At 40.5% G+C, this 21,831-nt stretch overlaps 2 protein-coding genes across 2 annotated transcripts; both read right to left on the bottom strand.

Moving 5' to 3' along the window:
- Window positions 1–32: 32 nt before the first annotated feature.
- On the bottom strand, window positions 33–14,678 carry lyn (LYN proto-oncogene, Src family tyrosine kinase). Its single transcript, XM_037459440.2, has 13 exons — window positions 14,498–14,678; window positions 11,736–11,869; window positions 11,220–11,262; window positions 10,025–10,130; window positions 9,342–9,440; window positions 8,783–8,886; window positions 8,538–8,687; window positions 8,218–8,370; window positions 6,829–7,011; window positions 4,139–4,215; window positions 3,188–3,341; window positions 2,568–2,699; window positions 33–1,910 (listed from the first exon to the last, which is right to left on the bottom strand). Exons 2-13 carry the CDS (start codon window positions 11,862–11,864, stop codon window positions 1,708–1,710), a joined length of 1,533 nt encoding a protein of 510 aa, XP_037315337.2. The 5' UTR covers window positions 11,865–11,869; window positions 14,498–14,678; the 3' UTR covers window positions 33–1,707.
- A 444-nt stretch (window positions 14,679–15,122) lies between these two features.
- Window positions 15,123–18,651, bottom strand: pkia (cAMP-dependent protein kinase inhibitor alpha). The gene is made up of 3 exons (XM_037459456.2): window positions 18,341–18,651; window positions 17,761–17,951; window positions 15,123–17,084 (listed from the first exon to the last, which is right to left on the bottom strand). The coding sequence occupies exons 2-3, from the start codon at window positions 17,921–17,923 to the stop codon at window positions 17,011–17,013; spliced, it is 237 nt and encodes a 78-aa protein (XP_037315353.1). The 5' UTR covers window positions 17,924–17,951; window positions 18,341–18,651; the 3' UTR covers window positions 15,123–17,010.
- Window positions 18,652–21,831: the final 3,180 nt, after the last annotated feature.

Here is a 21,831-nt window from a genome sequence, read left to right as displayed (position 1 = left end):
TACAAATCATTTGTTTAATTAAACATCCTCTCCCAAAACTTGAAAAATAAATACATGGCATAACAAAAGTTGATTTATGAACATACCCGTTTCAAATGCTTCCCGTGCCCATCTATAAATATTAAGAATAAAAAATTAAGCTCTGTATATAGGCACTGACCTTTCTTTGGCTGCTTATAACACAGGTTCTCGTAATATTATTTTTGAGCCAAGTACCCCTTGCATATAATGATCAAATATTTTGGCAATTTGACTCATTTTAGACTTCTTTAGTTTAGTTATAAAAGAAAGAAACTTGATGAATGTATTAAAAAAAACATGTTGCATATATTAAACATATTTGCAGAATCTCATAAAATTGATGGATTAAAAATTGATCCAAATAATAATACAGATTTTAATGCTGTACAATGTAAATGCAATGAATATCATGCATGGTTTCTGAATACAATATTAAAATAAAACAGGTTAACAATATACATTCTAATCTAATGGTTCTTTTTTTGGGGTGTACTTCTAGATAAGTCATAAACCTGTTTGTGTAGTTCTCTCAGGTCACTCAGATTAACTAGAAGGCAATGAGGTAGCAACAAATTGACTTCAAAAGCGTATCAACAGTTTTTTCTTCATAAACCCAAAAAAATCTGTCAGGAAAAGGGAATGAGAACTTAGTCTCTTAGAGCTAGATGTACAAATATCCAACATCAAATATACTTTACTTAATGCACATTTTGTCAATACAAAATGTGTACATTCTCATTCCAAATATCAAGTAGCAAACAAAGAGATGGACCCAATGTTAAAAACACAACACACGAGGGCTATAAAGTACCCTCCTTCTGTACAATAAAGGTTCTAAATGGTTTACTATCACGAGCTATCCAATGTCACTTCAAACTCCAGATTACGCTTTTGATTATACCTTCATTGAAATGATACAAGGAACAGATTAAGCCCCCTGAAACACAGAAATACACTAAATAAAAAAACAGGAAATATAGCACTTCAATATGGAGTGACACAATGAAAAGGAAACGCAAAAGAAACACTCAGAAAACTCAAGGGTGCTGTAGAAAATAATTGACTTTAAAATGGGTAGTCATAACCTTAACTCATATATAACTTATACTGGGTACTATATATATATATACACTTTAAGTGGGGTATGATTTACACTAATAACCTCTTTGACTATCAACTTAATGTAAATAATATCATGCAACACAACAACATATAATGCAGATTTTTACACAAGTGGTAGATTGAGAAAGGGCTAGCATTAGTTAAAGCTTAGGAAGTAACATTAAGTTTGATGATTACATGTATTGTTGAAAAACTATTCAGTCGTTTAAATAACAAGACATGAATATGATGAAACTGTTTGCTCAGTTTAAATGAAATGAATTTGGTCCAAATGTTTAAATACTTCAGCACAAGAACTCCAGACACATGATTAAGACTCCGTGTCCCTGTTGTATATACTGTTTTTCAGTTTTTATACATATTTTATACAGTCCATCTCCTCTATACCCCCCAAAATGCACAAATTCACTATATTATTTTCTGCAAGCTGCATATACTGAACGTCAAATGCAGTGTATAAAATGTAAAGAACATGTCATATACTGTATATATATGTACAAAATAATTCAAAAGTAATATCTAAAATAGCCTCAAACATAATGTAGAGTGAATGTCTTTCCGTCTCTACGGTTGCTGCTGGTACTGTCCCTCTGTGGCCGTGTAGAAGTCATCCAGGACGCTCTGCATGTAGTCAAAGGTGGGCCTGTCCTCGGGCTTGTTCTTCCAGCATAACATCACGATCGCGTACAGCTCGTTGGGACAGTTGCCGGGCTGAGGCATCCGGTAGCCGCGCTGCACCGAGGAAATCACCTCCCCTTTGGTCATACCTGAGGGCGGTGCAGGCAGACGAGACGTGTTTAGAGACACAAACACGGAACACTGATGGGGTCGTTCTCACCTGCAGAGAGCAGCAGAGCTTCGTAACTCTAAGAGGTCACAAGGTCACATTGTCATTTTGATTCAGTTGCTTGGTAATCTAGCAAAGGTGCCCACATCCAAAACTGGTTTGTGGCAAAAAAAACTGTGTGCCACCAATTGTTTTTCTTTTATGAAAAATAGCAATATCAGGAAGCTCATGTTTGATCTGCCAACCCCAAGTCTAAGGATTAAAAAGAGACCCTGCATCAAAATCCATATCATACAACTTTTAATGTTGCAGCAGATAAAGTGTTTACAGTGACTCTGCCACTGTGGATGCGCATACAAATTTGCTCATTTTTAACTTAACATTGAGTCTATTGAACCATTAAACCATTGGAATGACTTAAGGCACAAATCAAGGCCATATAATACAATATGATGAGCTAGAGCAGGGATTCTCAACGAGTCTGGCTGAGGGAAGCCGCTCCTTTGGGGTGTGACATCATAATGGCCCCCCTCCCGCCCAAAGCACGCACAGGTGGCCTAGTCCTCACGCAACAGTCCCCCTCAGCTACAGTCAGAGCAGACCAGCTAATTATGACAGGTGATACATTGAGGCTCACCTGGGTACGGGATCATCCCGTAGGTTATGATCTCAAAGAGCAGAACTCCAAAGGACCACATGTCTGACTTGATGGTGAAGGAGCCGTAGTTGATGGCCTCTGGAGCGGTCCACTTGATGGGGAATTTGGCTCCTGTAACAGGACACGTCCACAGTTACACACAGACACACACACACACACACACACACACACTGGCGTTGTGTCACCGCTAACGCAAGGACATGAAAGATGCCATTTTTAAGATCTGTATATGAGAATTATAATTTGACTACTGCATTCAAATAGCACCAACTGCTCGTACACTTGTCACACATATCTCTGGCACGTTGTTAAATACTTGACTTTAATAAACCTAGGCTGGTCGGCTTCAAAAGGAAATAGACCAAGTGTTTAGTTTAAGGTCAGTGGAAATGCTGGTTCGGGAGTACTGGCGCACATGATTTAATCTCAAAAAGTAGAATATGTAATGACACAAAAGCTTATCACACAAACACATTACGGTAATCAGTCGTTCTGCCTCCAGTTCTTTTCATTTGAATGTGTCCTTGGTGTTCAGTCATGAAGTCAGCTTGTATCTATCTTACACAAGACAACAATGGACACACAAACAAACAATTTACCTTCTCTAGCAGAGTATTGGTCGTCCTCGATGACTCTTGCTAGTCCAAAATCAGCTATTTTACAGAGTAGACTCTCTGACACCAGGACATTAGCCGCTCTCAGGTCTCGGTGGATGTAATTCTTCTTCTCTATGTACGCCATGCCCTCCGCTATCTGCAACAGCACAAAGACAAATATGCTGTACAAGAACGGCACGCTTTGAACCCTATCCAAATTCATATTGGTTTAAGAAGAAAACCTTAAAGTAGCCTTAAAGCATAACACTCTGTATGTTTTCAATGTGTCTCCTGCTTCTCTGTGCATGTCTGATGTGGTGGACTGATTCAGACGGATTTAACTCAAACGAGGTGAGGATCCATTTCTAACCAGTGCTGAAACACTTGTCATTTGCAAATCTGACTGACTAACTCGCCATCTTGTGTATTTGATGTCACTCTAAACATTTGTGGTTTTGACTGTTCCTCAAAATAAAAAGACATTTCAGATTCAAATCTTGAAATTTCGATAACTTAAATCTCCAAATAATCCACAAACCCCCCAAACAAACTCTGCCTCAGGTCACGCCTGTTAGCTTAGCTTAGCTTTTTTAGTATTCATTTCTTATTCAACCTTAAGTTACACTCATGATAATCATTTAGGGAGCAAGAGTCCCCTTTTTCAAGTGTACTGACAGAAACAGTTTAAACATTTTTAACACGCTGTGATTTTTGTGTTTTTCTTACAAAGAATGATATAATAATAATGATAATGTATAATGAGTATAATATATAACATAATAATATATTATAATAATATAATATAATAATATATATTCCTTCTTTATCAGTGGTCTTTTTTTGTGGCTGTGTATGGTTCCTCCTTTCGGTTCAGCAATGGAAACAGTGACTTCACGTCTGTTTCACAACGAGGGAGGAGTGTGGGCTGCGTTCTGGGGTCAGTGTGAAAATAACCTGTGCTGAGAAGTCGATGAGCTTCGGCAGCTGGAGTCTGCATCCCGCGTCGCTCTTCAAGAAGTCGAGTAGGCTCCCTGAAGACAAGGGACAAAGAGACACAATGTCAGCGTCCCGCATGCCAGCATCCTTGCGTGTTGTGCACTGCATGCGGTGACTGCGGTGGTGTCTGTATTCTGGTCTCCACAAAACCCTTTTTTCAGAAAACAGTTCTGAAAGTGTTTTTTGCTCATCTTGCAATTATCCTACGGAAGTCAAGTGAGAAAAGAACATTTTCTTTTACGAGGGGACTTTTTGGGGTCATAAATCAGAAAATGAATTTTAAAAAAGAATATTAACTTGCTAAAAAATAATGTACGTGCCTTGTGCTTGTGTCCTTGCATGGTGGTAAATATCTACTGATTTTTTTTTCAGGTGTCAGCAATTCCTTTTATAGTTCAGTTCATAATTAAACATTAGAACAAAAGAGATCGGACTTCAATTCAAACAAACTACATACAGTAGATTGGCACTTATTATTAGTTGTCCAGCAGATTAAGTCAATATTCGATGAAGGTTTTTCCCTTGGTGATACAAAAACCTAAATTTGGCCTGAGTAATGCAAGTACTACTCTTTCAGAAAAGCCTGGTATCCACCAGAAATTCCAAGATGGCGGCCAGGTTTTTTGGTGTCGAACTTGAATGTCTTAACATATTTTGTTGATAAAGACATCAAAATGTATGCATTTTTACACAGGAAGTGCAATGGTGCAGATACAAATTCAACATGGCTGCTATTTTTTAGGTTTAAGAAAAATCAAGAAAAAAAGGTAAAAACAAGGCAAAGGAGGTAGACGTGGAGTCACAGACAAAACAAACCCACTTAGAGATAAGGACAACAAGACTCAGCTTCGGAGTTTCTGGCCGAAGAAATTGTGAAATCGTATGGAAAATGTTCTGATTGTGATCAAAGGGGAACATGTCTTTTGCAACAAAGTCTGACCTTGAAGAGGTTGACAACAGAATATTCCTGCACGCCATTGAGCAACGAATCAAATCCTTTTTTGGTTCAAAAATCTCATGGCAGCCTTTTCTTTAAAACCTTCACTTGCTGTGATTTTGTATCATCCCTTTGTGTTAAAGACAAAAAGACTGCATGGCAAACCTGGGAAGTGTGCCTTTCCCGGAAAGTCAGCCCTGAAAGTAACGAATTAAATTTACTCGCGTTACTGTAATTGAGTGTTTTTTTGTGTACTTCTACTTTTTAAAGTATTTTTTTAATCTGTAATTTTACTTTTGCTTAAGTATTTTTTGTTTGAAGTATTGTACTTCGCTACATTTTAAATCATATCCGTTACTGAGTAAAAAAAGAAAAATGCAAAGAAAAAAAAATCGCACCCAGGAAACTAAGGTCAGTGCACTGATTGAGTGATGAGAACCAACGCGCTAAACAATGAATGATGGAGACGGACAAAACAGATGAAAACCCAGCTGAAATCAAAATACCATAAACTTTTGAAGCAAAGCCTTGGCCATAGAAAGGCGTCAGCTTTATCGTGCAGTGTAAACTGTTTGCCAAAGGCGACTGGTCTGGCAGCTTATAAAAACTCTACATCAGACCTCCTTAGTGGCCCGCGTTCGGTCCAAGTCGGCAGTATGTGGCCCGAACCTGAAATGAGTTTGACACCCCTGCTTTACTGAATCCACAGTTCATGCCATATTTAGTGGTTGTAGTAATGTTTAAAGTGTTTTATTGGATGATCTGCACTAAAATCATCTATCTCTTTTATTTTTATTTTATTATTTTTGCTATTACACTTTAGTTTGTAACGGTCTTCCTTCAATTAAAAACAACTAGATTGAGATTTATTTTCCCTTGTCTTTTTTTAACTACACTAGAATCCCGCACCCCATCCAGCTGTTAAATAAGTAACTCAGTAACTTTTACTCTGAGTACATTTGTAATGAGCTACTTTTTTCTTTTACTTGAGTACATTTTTAGACTGGTAACTTTACTTGTACTTCAGTAAAATTTTACTTAAGTAAGAGTACTTTTACTTGAGTACAAAATTGTGTTACTCTTTTCACCTCTGAAAACCACCAGTTACAGATTATGCAGACCTCAGCGTGATGGAGAAGTTTTTTGTAACAATGTACAACAAAAACAGCGTGCTGATGGGGTTGATGAGGCAAGACTTGACCTATTTCCATGGAAGCAGATGTCCTTTCATCCCTTGAGCAGCATGTAAAACTTTGTTATAATATGTGTAATATCTATATGCATTCCCACGACTATGTATCAATAATGTGTAACTCAGTCAACGATTGATCAGATTGAGCACTGATCAACACTATTTTTGTAATTAAAAGGCTTGTTTCTCATTTTTGTTTGACAATTTGGACTTTCTAAGGGCAGAATTGGATTTATCGTACTCAGAATCCCATATTTTGATAGCAAGACCATCATAATAGATAACCCATCCACAATGCAGGCCAGTACTGGTGGCCGTCTTAAAAAATGGCGGCAATATTGTTTTCCTATTGTGGATAGCGGGCTTTTTTGGTGTTTAAGAGTATTTCTACCAAATTTGATGCTTGTATCACAAAGTGAAAGTGAAACTAATCTGCTGCGCTATAGTACTAATTCTACTGCTTCTCTCATTGGAAGTTGCTCCAGAAAAATGCTGTTAAAAAAAGAGAAGCTTGTTTACCATTTGCCATGTATTCCGTGATGATGTAGATGGGTGGTGTCTTGGTGACTACAGCGTAGAGCCGAACCAGCCTGTCGTGCTGCAGCGTCTTCATGACGTTGGCCTCCTCCATGAAGGCCTCGACCGTCATGGTGCCAGGCTTCAGCGTCTTCACCGCCACTGTGGTTGTATTGTTGTAGTAGGCTGATTTGGCGGAAAGAAAAGGAAGAAGACATTTTTCTTTTGTGGAAATTGGGAGGGTCAGAGGCAGCCAAAAAAGCCTCATCACATGGCAAAACCAATCATGCATGACACTAGAAAAGAAATTATGAGAAGACACAGTTTTGGGAAGTGGTGATGCAAATCACTTTTCCCATTGATAATAAAACTAGATAAACGCTCATGATCTTCCCACAACAGCCTTGACTACATGCTTGGACACATTTGAGCACTTTATCAGTTCTGCTCATAACTATTTGACATAGGAACTAAGGAGGTCACTTTTGTTTTAATAAGGGGGAAACGGCACTTCCCGATACTGTTAACATCTGCTGCTCTGAATTGACAGAAATAAGACAAAGGAGTTAGAAACCTTGTACGACGCCCCCAATTGTTCACACAATCAAAACCATGGCTCCAGGCAGGAAATTAAAGCTGGTACTATAAATGCCTTCCATTTGTTTAGCTGTCTGCATTGTGAGAAGTTACAAGAGCTTCAAGCCCTCTTTACGATATTCAGAGGATTCCCTCTGTGTCTGTTGTGATGTGTTTTCTGTGGACTTTGGTGGATGTTAGCGTGCCCCATCAGCTCAGCCCCTCCTTCCACTCTGCACTGTTCTCGAACTCCTGGTCGCTACAGCTCATGTAGCACGGTTGCGGATGTTGATGATATGATATGTGGATTCATCGTTTCTCAATGGTTTAAGTGCAATATGTAAAGAGTGATTAGCTTAGCACATCTGCAAGCCAAGAGAGTAGGTATGCCTTTCAGACCAGTACAGCTTTGTGGGAGCTAAAACCATCTCAGCACCGGGTTCACTGAGACACAGAAGTGACTGCACGGCCCTCCTCCAATCAAAGGATTGGCGGTTTGAACCCACGTGTCAATTTGTCCAAGTTTGTGCAACCCTAATATTGCTCCTATAGCTGTGACTATAGTGTGTGAATGATTTGAATGTTAGTTAATGATGTGCAGGTGTGTGAATGGCAGTGAATGGATGAGTGATGATCATGAAGTGTTAAAGTGCTTTGAGTTGTCGGGAGACTAAGGGCTAAACAATCACACACCATTTACAAGCTTCTCTATCACAACAAGTTTAAAAGCACCAAAGAAAGGCCTATTTTTGACTCATTGGGGCCTGGTGTGCCACAGGGTTTCACATGTGGTACCAAGGGTATTTATTTACTCACCCATCCAAACTTCTCCGAATTGACCAGCTCCGAGTTTCTTCACCATCTTAATAGAATCTTTGGAAATCTCCCACGCATCTTTGTCCCATGGCTTCTGAGCTTGGGGTTTCACACATGCACGATCCAGTTTACGACACAGGCCATCGGCTTTGTCTGGAACACACACACACACACACTTGTCACTGAGGTCTAAGGCATCCTCGTGTTGACCATTCAGTTTTAAAAATAAATCAAGGCAACTAACCAACCCCATTAGCGGGGTTGCATGACTGCTTTGGAAGAAGTGATATTAATTGTCTCCACTCCGGAGCGGTACCCACTGTGGTAGTGTTTGATCATCTCAGCGATGCTGGAGAAGGAGATTTTAGGGGAGATGTAATAGCCACCATTGTCCATCATCCGGATCTTATAGTGTTTGACCGAATCAGTCCCCCCAGCACCCGTGTCTCTGATGGACAACGAGTAACTTCCTGCACAAAAAGTCCGCAAGTGAGAGAGAGTGATGGGAAATGAAGACGAACGAGAGAGTGGGGAATATATGGTAGGGCTGTTGTGATTTCCATACCTTTTGATGTTTCACTTTCCCTAATAAGGTAGGAGCCTGGTTTGTTAGCAGGCGCCAACAGCTGCCTCTCTGCATCTTTTCTTGTCATGTCCTTGAAAAACCACCTGCAATGAGTGTGGGAATGTAATGAATACACAAAACAAACACTCTTGGAGTGGGGGCAGGTAGTAATGGAAGGAGTCAAACGCAGACCGGGCCGACAGCGAATAAAATGATTTAATCAGAGAATAACTTACAAGTTAGTTACAAGTCCAAAAGACCAAAAGATCAGAGGAAGAATAAATAGGGACTGACAAATGAGGAAGTGTGAAGTTTAGGGACCAACAGATAGGTTGAACTAATCAGGATGGGACAGACAACCCAACGGCAGGAAGCACAAAATAGGCAAGGAAGTAAAACCAAACACAGGACGCATGAGGATGAGGAACTTCAGAATCAAACAAACTCAACAAATCCAATTTGCATTGTAATGACGGTTGTCAGCAGGAAACAAGAGGTCTGTTGAATCCAACATCCTTTTTTAAATGTTTACTGAGAGCAAAAGTTATGTAATACTCACTCCTCTGTTTCCATGGAGTCAGCTTGGGCGACATAATTGCACGGGATGAATCCTTCTTTATTTGTTGTCAGTGACTTTGCTTTGGACCACTCCCCATGTCTGCAGGAGACAACAATCTATTTCAGCACAGGTATGGCTTTTCTTTGATTTCAGCTTGTGTGACGGAAACGGTCAGACTGGCAACTGGAATCACAATTTCCCCATCAAATTTAGATTTTGATAAGAGGGAAACTATACACAGGGGAGGCGTGAAGTGGCAGCTGAGGTCCGGGTTTAGTTGAAACTCAGAGTTTGTTAACCCCGAGATGAGGGAAACTCTGGGTTGTCTGTTTCAGAAAGTGAGGTAACTAAACCTCAGGGTTTGACTCAGAGTTTGATGAACCTCCTACCTGAATCGGACCCCAGGAGACTGATACAGCATTAAGTAATATCACTGAACCTACTCTGTATTGCATTTGCTGTATATCCTCTGGAAAAGCCTGACTCATCTCTGTCACCGTTTTTTTGTTGCACTTCATTTTTGTCAGTGACAAAATCATGTGTAATAACTATGTTGGCATTTATTCAGGTGTTATGATAGTGTGTGTGTGTGTGTGTTTACACTGGTTCTCGCCCTCTTCACGCTGCAGTATGACTAACATTCCTAGAAGTTGAATCGGTCACCATTGACGTCAGACACTTACTCCTCTAAAATTTTCATCTTTTCTCCTTTCTTGAATCCTAAGTCGTCGTCATGCAGAGCTTCATATGGGTAAAGGCTGATCACAATTTTACCGACCCCACTTTGCTCTAGGATAGGAAACAGAAACAGGTATTAGGCCCGTCAATCATAGCACGACAAAATAAATAGGCCCGCTGCTATTAAAAATTGCAATTTGCGTAAAAATCAATGACAGACAAATTTTAAAAAGAGATCAACAAATCCACAAATAAGGTATTAGACCACTTAGTGTGACAGGCATGCTGAATACTTGTGTATAGTACATTTTGTATATAACATTTTTTAAAGTAATTAATTAAGGGGTCAAGGCAATTCACCTACTGGTTTGCAAGCTAGTCTAACGATGTAGCCAGCTTTTTATCATTAAATAACTATTTTTAAACTACATTGACTCTTGTTGCTGATACATTTTTTTGTGCACTGCTACGTTTTTGATTTCTTTCAAAATGTCTCATTTTGCTAAGGTACTGTTTTTCATCTTTCATTACATTGGTTGCAGAGTATAAACAAAACACTAGGAATAAAACATCACAATATACTGTGTGAGAATGGAACAGAGGAAAAGAGATAAATCATTAGCTGCAGCATAGAATAAATATCACTTTGTGCATCTGCAGCACAACTCCAGTGTCAGGGCTCAGTGGTTTGTGAGCATTTTCTGAAGCTAGGAGTTAGCATCTCCCTGATTGCCTTTCCAAAAAAACAAAATTATTTTTATTAAATAACCTGTGTAGCTTGTAGGTTGAAAATAAAGGAGGAATAGTTACCTTGATGATTTTTCTTATCAGGCTACTTGTTTTTAAGACACGTTAAAGCTTAGAAATTCCCAAGAGGTATCTACGGTACCTATTTAATATTGCTTAATGACTTACAGTAGCATCACATATCCCCACAAACTTACCTTTGGAAGATGTCCAGGCTTAATACTCACACAACGAAGGCCTCATTTTGAGGTTTAGCTTAAATCTTTCTGTGTGTAATATGTACACAGAGTCACTCTGAATCCTTATAGTCTGTTATGAATAAGATGTGCTGCTTCCTCCCAAATACACTTTCACTTTCAAATGTGAAAGCAATCCAACACCTGGATTTTATACCAATGCTTTTGCAACAGAGAGTAAAAATGAAACATGCATAAGAAGAAAGGTGTGTCATACCTTCCCTCTTTTGGAATAGCTGACCAGGTAACAGGAACTTATCCTGAAAGGCAGAGTTTTGTGAAAGTTGCGTTCATAGAGACATTAACTCAATGGTATTTGTATTATATCTATCTATCTATATATGTACATCTATTCAGTCACCCTTCATTCTGTCTGTCTGTCTGTCTTCAATTATTTCAACTGACACAGTTATGTCTTCTCGACTGCGGCCTTTTCAAAGGCGTCCATTTCCTAGTGCTTGATGTAATAGTGTGAGACAGGGAAATTCCGTTCATCGGGAAATATCTGAGTCACAAATCATTCAGAAAGAGTGTATCTTACTTGTAAATGTTGTAAATGTCAACCCTACACCCATTAGTAGAATTTCTAATTTACCAGGGCACAGTAAAAAAACAAAACAATTCAAGCTGCTTTTATGATTTGATTTTTCCCTTTGGGGCTAAAACCTGTACTGTGACGCTCAAGTGCATCTCAGAGAACACAGATCACAATCTCTGATTTATGGATACTTACTATGTTGCTTGTTCTATTGGCGGTGGGGTCTCTGACAAAGTCCATGTGGTCGGTACGTACAGTCTGCTCGGTCTTCCCCTCCACACCTCCGCTCAGACCGCCTGTCAGCCTGGACTTCATGCAGCCCATACTCCCTTGCAGAGGAAAGTGAGAAAAAGGAAGCATGTGCTGGAGTGTTACATGTTAACCACATTTAGCTGCTAGAGCAGCACACACTCTATGTTTCCCACACTTGTGACTTTTCACCTCTAGCACGTCACATTATCACATGGCTGAATCAGTGGAATGTATTCTTATTACCTATTTATCACCTAATGTCTTAAAAAAGGGGAAAGAGGAAATTGACCTTTAGAAAAACAAATAAAATGTATTAAAATCATACTGTGATCAGTGAGGAAACTATTAAATTGTGGTCCACTGCACTCTTTTTTTTGTTTCAGCATCAACTCAATTCAGTATACGGAAAGCTGTATTATACGTATTTTATTGGGACTTGATGCTGCAGGTTGTTTGCCCACAAACAAATGACACACAACCATGTTTGCACACCAGCACATATAGAAGGTGTTATATCTATGTCTGTCTATATTATGCTGTAGAAAATAATGATATGGAAGTGATATTAAATAATTCCCTTTGTTGACAGTTTTGTACTTTCTGTTTTTAAGCGCTCTAGCATCTTCACTCTGATGTCATTGTCACAGTTTGATGAGATAAGACATTCCTTAAATTGACTTTTGCTTTGGCATCCAACCTTGTATGTTCACCACAAACTCTTACTAGGGAAAGAGGATGACTTAACTATTGCCACACATAGTTTGATTGTTTAAGAGCAAATACAGCAAGTAGCCCTCATTTTGAATTGGCTTTTTTCATTGTAGAAATATAATTGCTGTAAAGGACATGTGATGCTCTAAATAATGCAGACCAAGAGATTTGTTTGAGAACATCAGGGTTCCTCGGGGCATGTGTAATATTTACTCAAACTTTGGACCAATTATTATATTAATGAATATTAAAATAATTGCAACTATTAAGTGTGACTATCGAGTGTGTATAGGAATCATCACCACAATTGCTTCTAAGTAAGAGTCCAGTGCCGGTGCTGGTTGAATGTTAAAATGTATTTCAAAATAACACAGCAGTAGATAACAGATCCAAAGATGCGTTATGGTCACAAATGAACACCTGTTAAAAGAATATAAACAGCCCTGTTGCTACAAAATGCATGAGTGAACACAAACAGAGACGGCAGGAACATCCTTTTTTAACCATAGGGAGTCTCTAATGTTAGAAGTTAGAATTTGCACAATTGATTTTACTTTAAATGGTACTGGCAGCTCAGAAATGAAAGAATGCTGCAAGTCACATGTCAGGTTAATCACCAATGAAAAGCAACTACTAAGCATTGTTTACACAAATGCCGTTAGATAAGACATTTTTGCTCTTTGGCCTTGACGGCAGCTAAAATAAACTTTGATAGCACACATTTTTATTTTGTTCTCAAGCAAATTAAGTTTGGAATGTGGCTTTGAGTCTCAGAAGTCCTCAGAGTTGTAACTGACTGGGGTTTCTCAACATATATGACTTGTCCTAATGCTAAATATGGCTATGTTAGCTAGGTCAGTATCTAAAGGTCGCAAAAAAGAATATAAATACATTATACAAATATAACCAGAGGTGGTTTAGTCCATCCACAAAACCTTCACACGTTTGGGCGTTGGGCAACATGGCTCCTAAGCCTGTAATGTAGCATGAACTCCATCGTAGTTAGTGTTAGCATGCTAATATGTTCACAGTGACACAGCTAACTTGCTAATTTTCTATCTTAGTTTAGCATATTAAAATGCTAATGTTTGCAAATCATCAGCACTAAACACAAAGAACTCCTGCTGGAGAGGGAACTGTCATTAGTTTGACAGGGTTTTTATATCACATCGGACATCCTGTGATTTGGCCTTGACATGGGAAAGATGAAAAGTCAGGATATTACTTAGTTGTAAATGAACACACCTAAAAAAGCAGAATTTGGTCTGTATGAATTGTTGACTAAACAGATTTCTTTGAATCAGTGTCATTGTTATTAATCAAACATGTGTGCAGTTATGCAATTAGTCACACAGTTCATTGGTTCAGTCCTTTTGTTATATTTCTAACTTGGTAGTCAGCAAACCCGCCGGAAACCAATTAAACAAATTTAAGCCAACACACACACAAAGACACACAAGTGTGGTCTGCTATGACCAACACACAATCTTCCTCCTTTGGCATTGGAGTGAGCCCAATGCCTGGAGTGGTGAACGAATGAAAGCAGCGGCTGAGATGCACAATCCGACGCAGCTGCACTTGGCAAATAAGATGCTGCCACATAAGACCTACATCAAGTTAACTTAAACCAGATTTATTTACAAAACATACAACTTACAGACAATGATTTCAATCCGTCCATGAAAATCATGAAAAAGCATAAATTAAATTCCATAAGAAAAGTCTTAGACATTAAAGGAAAAACCTATCAAACCATTTTCAAATAGACCTTAACTTGATTTAAAAGCACAGTAACTCCAGAAGTTTTAAGTCAAGTCACTCATCATCTATTGTTTCTTATCAAATTAAAATGAATTACAAATATGAATAACCCCTTTTGTGTGAGTAAGTTTGCGTTTTGGTGTGTGTGTGTGTGTGAGCTGACCATGATGATATCACACAATGACCTGGTGAACATCTCTGACAATTCACACCTCACAAGCATGTGTCCTTACCTGGGTTGGTCTGAGTCCCCGCTGAAGGAAACAGTTCATCCACTGCCACCTTTTTTTCCTCTTTCCTCTTCTTCTTCTCTGTGTTTTTATTATCAGGTTGACGTTGACGCTATCTGGTATCTGGTTCGACTGAGTGGCTCAGCTGGTCGACAAGGACTGTTGTGCTCGTCTGCCAGAATGAGGAACTGGCCGGGTATTTTTTTTCTTGCTGAAACTTCCTGGTACTATTGTTGAATATTTTTTTGCATAATCAGCAACACACACACACACACACGCACACACATGGGGACACTAACTAAGGAACGGGAGGCACATGGCCTTTTATATTTTTACATAAGGCAGACGCACATACGTTTTGTTGATGTTAAAGTAAAGAATATTTTTTGTGTAACGAAGGACACAAACAGAATCCCTTGAGAAAACTAAGATTTTACATTCATTTAAATATTCATGAAATATTTCATTTTAAATATGTTCATAAAGCTCATGTAAACATAGTATATGCTTATTATTTATTATAATTTGAGTGCCATACATGTTTGTGTGTTGGGTTCTATAAATTTGCCCACAGTGCTGCCTGTTGGCCAAATTGCAGAAGTACAACAAAAGTCTAGGTTTACTGATATCGGTTCATTATTTTTATTTAGACACAGAGTAGAAAACACGGTAATAGACAGAGAAAACAACTAAACATGTAGAATCGTGCATGTGCTATATTTCTGCATGCTTAATGCTTTCTGCATGAATTATGAATGGTTGAGTTATGCCGTAATGTTGAAGCGGTGGGAGTCACTACACGTTCACATGGCAGTTTACAACTGGAAAAACCTGAATGAAAGAGCAAAGTAAAAATGGATGTTTTCCCAATTACCATCTGCATGAGCTGCAGTATTATAGAAGGATTTCAGTTGGTACAACAGGTGAGAAAGTAAGAAAAGACAGTTTTGATGCATGCATGACGGTCAGATTATAAGATTAATCCATTACTACACAAAGAAGCAGCAATGTAGTTGAAAAAATCCTTCACACAAACATTACCGGAAGCTCTACTGAGTATTGCATATCTACATTTAAGGAAAAGTTAGACATTTTGGGAAATGGATCCCCCTACTGTCAGAAGTGAGAGAAGAATTATACCACTCTGATGTGTGTGGGATAAAAAAAAATGCTGGAGAGAGTTGCTTTTCTAGTTTAGCTTTAGCGGACCAGCTTGATTAGCAAATCCATATTAGGGTCACAAATCAACACTTGTTTCTCTAAAAAAAGAAAAACAACACAGTTGAATGAACATAAACAGAGAATCCGCGGAACACACTCGGCTTAAAACATAGTTTAATTTAATTTAAAAGTCAGGAGGAATCAAACAAGCGCTTTGATGCCACACCTATACAGTGCTTAGCATAGCTTAGCTTAGCATAAAGACTGGAAACAAGAGGAACAGTTGGCCTGGCTTAGTTCAAAGGCAACAAAATACTTCCAGCAGCACCTCTGAAGCTCACTATTTAAAGCTCCTGTACAAAAAATCTGTAGTGTGAAAAGCACAGAAAGTATTAAACTCTTTTTCTATGAGTTATGGAAAGAGGACATAAGATGTTTATCAGCGAGCTTTAGAGGGGGTGTTAGGGGAATTCTGTTACTTATCGGCCTGCTAGCTGTTTACCCGTCTTTAAGTTTTTCCCAAGCTAAGATAACCATGTTAATGGAACATTTTCAAGCATACAGACATGAGATTGGTATTGGTCCCTTAAGCTGGCTGCACAAAATGCCAATAGGCATCTTTAGAAAAGGTTTTTTTTTAAAACAGGTATCAACAGTTGAAAAGAGTGCACCATCATCATGTTTCATTCTGTCACTGGGCCATTGACAAACGCCATCCATACTGTATGCACTGTAAATGTGTTATTATGTATTGTCGGCCAACAGTCAATTTTCCCTATCAGTCACAGCAGTAAAAGCAAACACGCAAAGCGACCAGTGATTTTTGTCTTCTGTGTTTTCCAGCTTCACTACAGCCAAGGAGTACTATTCACTCTACAGTGTTGTCAATTTAAAGGAAGAACAAGCCATTAACCGGCAACGTAATCTCTAACCGCTGCACTACGAACATGCTACTCCCACTGTGCCACGATGCATCAGCACGTCTCAGTGCTCTCACAAATTGCTGCCACGACTACAATACTCACACATGGGGGATATTTATGTCTTCTTTTTCAGTCCCATCATCTACGCGTTTGTAATCTCTTGCGTTCTCCCACTCGGAAACACCCCCCTGCCATGTATTGTCTATGTATTGTAGTGCACAGCAGAGTCACAGGGGACGGGGCAGCACTGAGTTATCACAACGCCTCTACAGTGGACTAAGGGGGAGGAGGGGAGGGTCAGCGCCCTCCTTGATGGCACATCAGCAGCGGTGGTGGTACCCTGCGGCTAACAGCCCGCTTCGGACTTCCATCGCAATGGTGGCCTGAATCCGTCCCACAGCTTGCTGTCCACTGGCAGGAGTGTGTGGCTGGTTAGCTGTTCCTCTGCCCCATCTCCCTGTGGGACGAGGAGGAAGCGCCCTGGCCGTCCTCGGTGTCGTCTCCATCTAACGAGCAGAGGGAGGACAATTTACACCGTTTAAATATCAACAGGACTATATTGGGCTTTTGTACGTGGGACTGAATCATCCTTAACGTTGTGGCTCTTGTCTGACTAGGTCCAGTATGATATATCGCTCAAATTATTGGATATTCGAGTTTCCCAGAGGATAAATTAATAATTATAATCCTCTGACTTTTTCATCTAGCAACATTATATTTTTGTTCAGCACGCAATATTTGAATGCAGTTTATGACCATTCTACATACAAATGTTTGTCTGTATTTGAATCAGTAGCCCGATGACGTTACATGCAGTTACCCAACTTCTTTAACATGACACCACTGTGAGTTATATACCAAATGTGTTTTGCAAATGTAAGAGGTCAATGATAACTGATGTAAAGCCAATACAAAATAGTTCTTCAGGAGTGCCTGTCTCTTCTTTTCCTTTCACCGCAAACTGCAGAGCAACATCTTTGATACCTGCTCCATACAGACACAGTCGTTTGTTATATCACCCTTGTGGAAAACGTTTGTATTGTCTGTCGAGAACATTCTCCATACAAATGTTTGTCTGTATTTGAATCAGTAGCCCGATGACATTACATGCAGTTACCCAGCCTTTTTTTAAACATTCAGGTTAACTCAGTCCAGGATGCTCAGTTCGATGCAGCGGTTTACCTCCCCCTCCCGTGTTGATGTGCAGGTGGGACAGAGACAGGGTGAGGGGCAGTCCTCGTCCATCTGAGTCGGTGGGACTCTGCAGGATGTCGTGCATGGCGTTCCTGCGCCCTGTCCTGCCGGAGGCGATGAAGTCTGCATACGTGGCCTCAACATCAGACATCGCTTGTGCATCGTTCACACGCCAGCACCTACAAGAAGAGCAGCCATGGAATCACATCCATCCGTCACAGTGTGCAAATGACTGAGACATTCTTTATACTCTCAAGGTGAGTGTATGGTGCTGAAGTTGAACAAAGCTGCCTCACAGACACTATAATATTACATGGTATTACCCTCGATCAATACAACACCAGAAGGAGTCAAAGCATCAGAGGATTTTTTAAGAAATGATTCCCTCTCACGTCCTAACGTTGAATAATTTCCGCATCTTTCTGGAGGAAGCTAAGCATCTCAGGCTAACCTGGCAGCCCGTCAGTAGCTAGGCCCATAAGTCAAGAATGGGGTGTGGAACTGAACCACGAGTCAAATTACGTTCTTTTAATGTTTTGAAATGAATTGAGTCGACGATTTGTCCTACCTTCACTCGATCGCTCTATCCGCACAAGCTAACACTTCTAGGGAGTGACTTGACGCTCAAAGCAGCGCGAAGGGCCGCCATCCCATCAAACCATCCGACCAAAAACGCTGAACTAAGCTAAAAAAAATAACCCGAAGCAGTCCCGCGTGCTGTAGGCAACACTCCGACGACTTTGTCCGAGACGAATCAATGCGTGGAAATTATTTCACAATATCTATCACATCCGTAGAACGCTTAAACAGGTCCTCGGTCCATTCTCCATTGCAGTCGCATCTTCCTCCTTCGCGACCTATCAGCAGCCGCGAAACCGTATATGAGCCCCGATTGGACAGGGGACACAAAAGGATGAGACAGCGCCTGTGCTGAGCAGCACCCGTAACAAAGGCAAATGATGCATTCGAGGTCACCTCGTTCATCTGCTCAAAATGCGAAACATATGCAGCTATTTATATATATTAATTATTTTGGAAAGTTAACCATAGAAAAAACGAAAATGAGATCAAGTTAAAACAAAAGTTGTATAATGAGTACCTCAGGAAAGGCACTTGATTTACTGGCCTTGCATGTTTTTTAGAACAGTAAAAAAAACAATAAAAAGTTAAATAAACTCAATAAAATACATTGCAATAATGGGCTAGATTTGATAGTTTAAATACTTCACATTTTAGGTTTTCTGAACTAGTAAGGCCTACATTTCCCAAAGCACTTGATGGTGACAAAAAACTAGTAAACTGAGTATATTCTCTTTTTACAATTGAGTGACCTTACATGCTCTTTTATCACAGCTACTGAATTGACAACCTACTGCTAAGTTCTTCCTTCCAGTTATGAAAAGGTACTCACAATACCCTGCACACAGGTTTAAATACAAACACTGGCCCCATGAACTTTGACTATTGCTGCTGTCAAAAACTAATCAAAGTCTCCTTTACCATTGTGTTAATGCACAGCTGTGGGGCTTATCTGATGATACAACACTTGATCAGCAACCAACTGCCCCTCCAAAAAAAAGAGATGACATTGAGTTGAAGGTCTGGTTCATAAAGTATTGTAGAGATCATTTTAAAAAGGATACTACTGCAGGTAGTGAGATGAATCATGTGAAAATCATGTAATTCAAAAGCAAAATGACTGATTTATTGATATGGGCGCTGTTGCGGTTTCCCAGCATGCATATAACCTTATGTAAGTGCCTGAAATGCTGATCGGTCACTCTTTGAAATGTTGTGGTTATTAGTTCAGATCAGCAAACAAAATATTGAATTTATTTCACTGTTTTATATACATAACAGCTTTTCTTGTTACGGTAAAAAACTGAAAAAGATGAAAAAAATAATCACTACCTGGAGGGAAGTTGGCTGTTCCTCTCACCAGCAGTCACTTTAGGGTTTTGCACCAGGCCAGCTAGTCCTGGTCCTGAATACCAGCAGGTCGCTGAGGGTCAAATCCTGAAGCGGTTGGTTAATCCTACGGTGACAGATGGAGACAGTATCTGGCAGCAGCTTGTCATCAAGGCTCAGCCGTCAAAGGGCTCCCCAAGACTTTGACCTGAAAAGTTGATAATAGATAAAAGATGCTGCTTGCTTACAGGACGGTTGTACTGGAGTACTGCAACAGTAAGAACACCTTGAGACTCAGTATGGGTTTCCATGGAAATGTGCATGGTGTGACATTTTCTATTAATAATCTGTTGAGGCCAAGAATAGTTGATGATTCTTAGCCTAATGGACTGTAAGAGGAATGGCCTACTCACCGCTAGATTGACTTCTTTAGAGGGGAAGACGGCCACTAAGTGGTATGGTCCTTCTATAAGAGGCTCGGAAGTTCCATACCCTGCTTTGCTAAAACTATTAAAGCGCAATACATGTGGAAGTCCATTTACTATTTGATGAGGCAAGTCACATTCAAAAAGGGATGAATTCAATTAATTTCATTAGTCATAAAGTGGTAAAGAAGGATTATGTCTTATGCATAATGTATTCCTTAGAGCGCAGTGGGAATAAGAAAAAGAAACTCAAATGATTGGGATTGAATAGGAATGCAGCTCATAAAACTATTTGTAGGGTGTGGTATTTATTGTATTTGATTGCATTGTACAATTGATTTGTTTAAAATAATCTTGAGAATCTTAATTCAATTCAATTTTATTTTGTATAGCCCAAAATCGCAAATTACAAATTTGCCTCAGAGGGCTCTACAGTCTGTACACATGCAACATCCTCTGTCCCGAAACCCTCACATCGGCACAGGAAAAACTCGCCAAAATATGAAAAAACCCTTCAATGGGGAAAAAGGGAAGGAACCTTAGGGAAAACGTCAGAGGAGGGATCCCTCTCCCGGGATGGACAGACTGCAATGGATGTCATGTGTACAGAATCAACAATGTAAAAGATGTACAATACATTCAATTTCTCTAACAGAAATGATACGAAATGATACGTAATAAGTAATTGCAAGTAGCAGAACAAGTGTACGGCAGGACCACTGCAGGGACAACCACCATCAGGCTTCTGTGGGGAGGGAGAGCAGAAAGATGTTGGTTTATGATGACAGTAATATGAATCATATTTAAAGTAATGATGATGGCAGCAGCAGGTGTCAGCAGAGCCATGCCAGGAGTCTGAACCGGGGTCCGCGCGAAACTATGATCCACGGAGACCTGCTAGGCGAGAAAGCACAAAGAACTCCCGGAAAGAAGCTTAATTAGTGATGTACATTAATAAAACATGGATGATTGTGGAAGGAGAGAGTGAGAGAGTGAGAGTGAGAGAGGGTGTGGTGGCGGGCGTGGTTTCGGCTCGGCTGCAGAGGGAGAGAGAGGGGGAGTGGCTCGGGGAATGGTGACAGCTGGAGGTAATGAACCTCCAGCTGAGGACAATTGAAGAGATGCTTCCCCGTCTATTTAAAAGAGAGACCGACCGAGCGAGCGGGGGTTCCAGCAAGCCGGAGAGATAATAACAATAAAGACGGTTACCAACTGTGAACAGGTGTCCGTGAGTCCTTACGTTCCCCCCATAGTAACCCAGCTGTTACAGTGGCGCCAAACGTGGAGGGGGGACAATGACGGACGACAACAGGCAGGAGATACCGACCCAGCCGTTTATGGCACTGGGCCGAATGATCAGGGAGCTGGCGGCCATCCAGCGCGACCAGGCGGAGGCCAACCGTCAGTTCCTGGGGGCGCTCCAAGCCCAAATGGGGAGACAAGCCCAGGCGTTGGAGCAGCTCGCGGGGCGGCCAGCCGCACCCCCGCCGGCGCCCGGGATGGCGGCGTTGGCCGGGCTGACACTACACCGGCTGACAGCGGGGGATGATGTCCAGGCATACCTGGAGGCCTTCGAGGCGACGGCGGAGGCGTGTGGCTGGCCGGAGGACGAGTGGCCGGTGCGGCTGTTACCGCTCCTGACGGGGGAAGCGCAGACGGCGGCCATGGGACTCCCACCGGCGGCACGACGGGAGTATGCGGCCGTCCGGAAGGCCGTGGTGGACAG

Source organism: Pungitius pungitius, chromosome 15 (genome assembly GCF_949316345.1).
Source record: "Pungitius pungitius chromosome 15, fPunPun2.1, whole genome shotgun sequence".
NCBI classification, from domain to species: domain Eukaryota; kingdom Metazoa; phylum Chordata; class Actinopteri; order Perciformes; family Gasterosteidae; genus Pungitius; species Pungitius pungitius.
Note: the sequence above shows the minus strand (reverse complement) of the source record. Positions and strands in the feature narration are given on the sequence as shown.